The sequence below is a fragment of the Hemibagrus wyckioides genome, linkage group LG05, assembly GCF_019097595.1.
Source record: "Hemibagrus wyckioides isolate EC202008001 linkage group LG05, SWU_Hwy_1.0, whole genome shotgun sequence".
Taxonomy (NCBI): Eukaryota; Metazoa; Chordata; class Actinopteri; order Siluriformes; family Bagridae; genus Hemibagrus; species Hemibagrus wyckioides.
Window position 1 is genome coordinate 11,289,726 of NC_080714.1, and position 1,836 is coordinate 11,291,561.

Genomic DNA, 1,836 nt, shown 5'->3' on the forward strand with positions numbered 1-1,836 from the left:
AAAAAATCAGATCCATCTTATAACTCCAGCTATAAATATTATTTTTTCTTGTTCTGAATAATTAAACAATTATTAATAACCAAACAAGAAAGAAATTACAAGTAAAATAAATATTCCTTATTCTAGTATTTGCTGTGCCTGGATCAGATTGACTAATTAGATAACTGCATGAATGTGCAGTTGTACAAGTGTTCCAAATGTAGTGGATGATGATCTTAAATGAGGTCAGGCAATAAATATTAATGTAACTCTGTCCACACAGCATCAGCATAATTTACCCATATAAACTACTATCCACCCATGTAATGTTAAAAACATCATTGTTGCAAAAACACAAAAACAAACAAACAAACAAAAAAACATTATTCTTGACTTTTCAATAAACCACATAACTGTAGGGCTCTATTCACATTTGGTATCAGTTCTTGCTCAAAGTCCCACACTCGTTTGTCAACAAATAACTGCTCTTTGGTAAGACTTCCCTGTAATGGTATTCTCACACGAACAATCTGAGACATGTCAAAAGGAACTTTTTAGACCTGTCCAATGTGTTTCAGGCTAGAATGCACAGAGGTTTATATCACATTCCTAGAGTTGATCATCTTTGTGGGGTTGTAGATGTTCTTTCACTCTGGTTCTCTGTAAATGTGTTACATAATTTTGATACCAGGAATACTTTTCCATTCTGTCCAGCAAAACGTACCACTTTCTTCCAACTATGTCTTGGGGAAAATGTGGTTCTCTATGAGAAATACAGTCACCTCTTTATGTTCCTCTTGCAGAGCCTTCATCAATAATGCAAGGTTAGCATACTTATAAGGCATGATGATCTCATCAATGTCATTTAACAGGACATATTTGGACTGATACATGTGTTTGTAAATGCACTCATTGTGTATTACCAGTTGACCATAGTACTGGATGTCACCTTTATGAATTTTAATAATCCATCCTGCAGATGACTTAAGGAACTGGTCACTGGGCCATGGCACAATCTTTAGAAATCTCATAGTGCTGTAGGAGCTTCTCCAAGTCCACAGCTGGTGTTGTAGATTACCACTCGTTGTACACCAAGAAGCTTGTACATCTCCATGGTTTGAGCAAACTGCAGAACATTATTGTAGTTCCCAAAAAGGTTGGATATACAGATGGTGAAGTTGTACTTGAATGAGTATTCATTCACTCTTTTCTTTACTGGCAGGAAGTCTATGTCTAATGTCTTAGTGTTCATCAGCTGAAATGGTGACATGGGTTGCACACTGGGTGTGTTTACTTCTGAAGCACCAAATGGGAAGCCAAAATGATCTGTATGTATCTCAATTTCAGCAGCAGTAAACTCGCAATCTTGGCTATTGTTGCAGTAAATGCAATAACGTGGCTGTGTACTGTTTCTTTTGATTATGATGATAACTCGAATAGCTTTATTGAGCCTGTGATCAATGAATGCAGACACCACAAAATGGCTTTTGTTTTTAATAGGGATTATAGAATTCATAGATTTTTGGGATATTGTTTACATCTGAATTATTGCTTGTAGATGATGGTGTGTCTGCATATAGATTCCCGGTGATATAAACAGCAGTCAGCCCAAGAATATGCTTCCATTTTGGAATTAAGATCCAAGTTAGAACACCAAAAATAGTAAGGAAAATAAACAGTTTCATCTTTGTTTATGCCATTTTAAGCCATCATTTAATCTGACCCCTGTTGATTGAAACAAAAAAAATTATTAATACAAACATCCTACAGTACTAATGATACCTTTATAGATTTTATCCATTATAGCATAGAAATTGTATCAGAAAGTACAATAATAAAAAATAAATTGGTATCAGA

General features: G+C 34.9%; 1 protein-coding gene across 1 annotated transcript; it reads right to left on the reverse strand.

Moving 5' to 3' along the window:
* Positions 1 to 362: 362 nt before the first annotated feature.
* LOC131352892 (beta-1,4-galactosyltransferase galt-1-like) lies at positions 363 to 1,501 on the reverse strand (the record flags this gene model as incomplete). Its single annotated transcript, XM_058389420.1, is given in 3 exon segments — positions 363 to 1,005; positions 1,007 to 1,036; positions 1,038 to 1,501. Coding segments are annotated over 3 exon segments (1,137 nt in total), but the record flags the coding sequence as incomplete, so codon positions are not given.
* Positions 1,502 to 1,836: the final 335 nt, after the last annotated feature.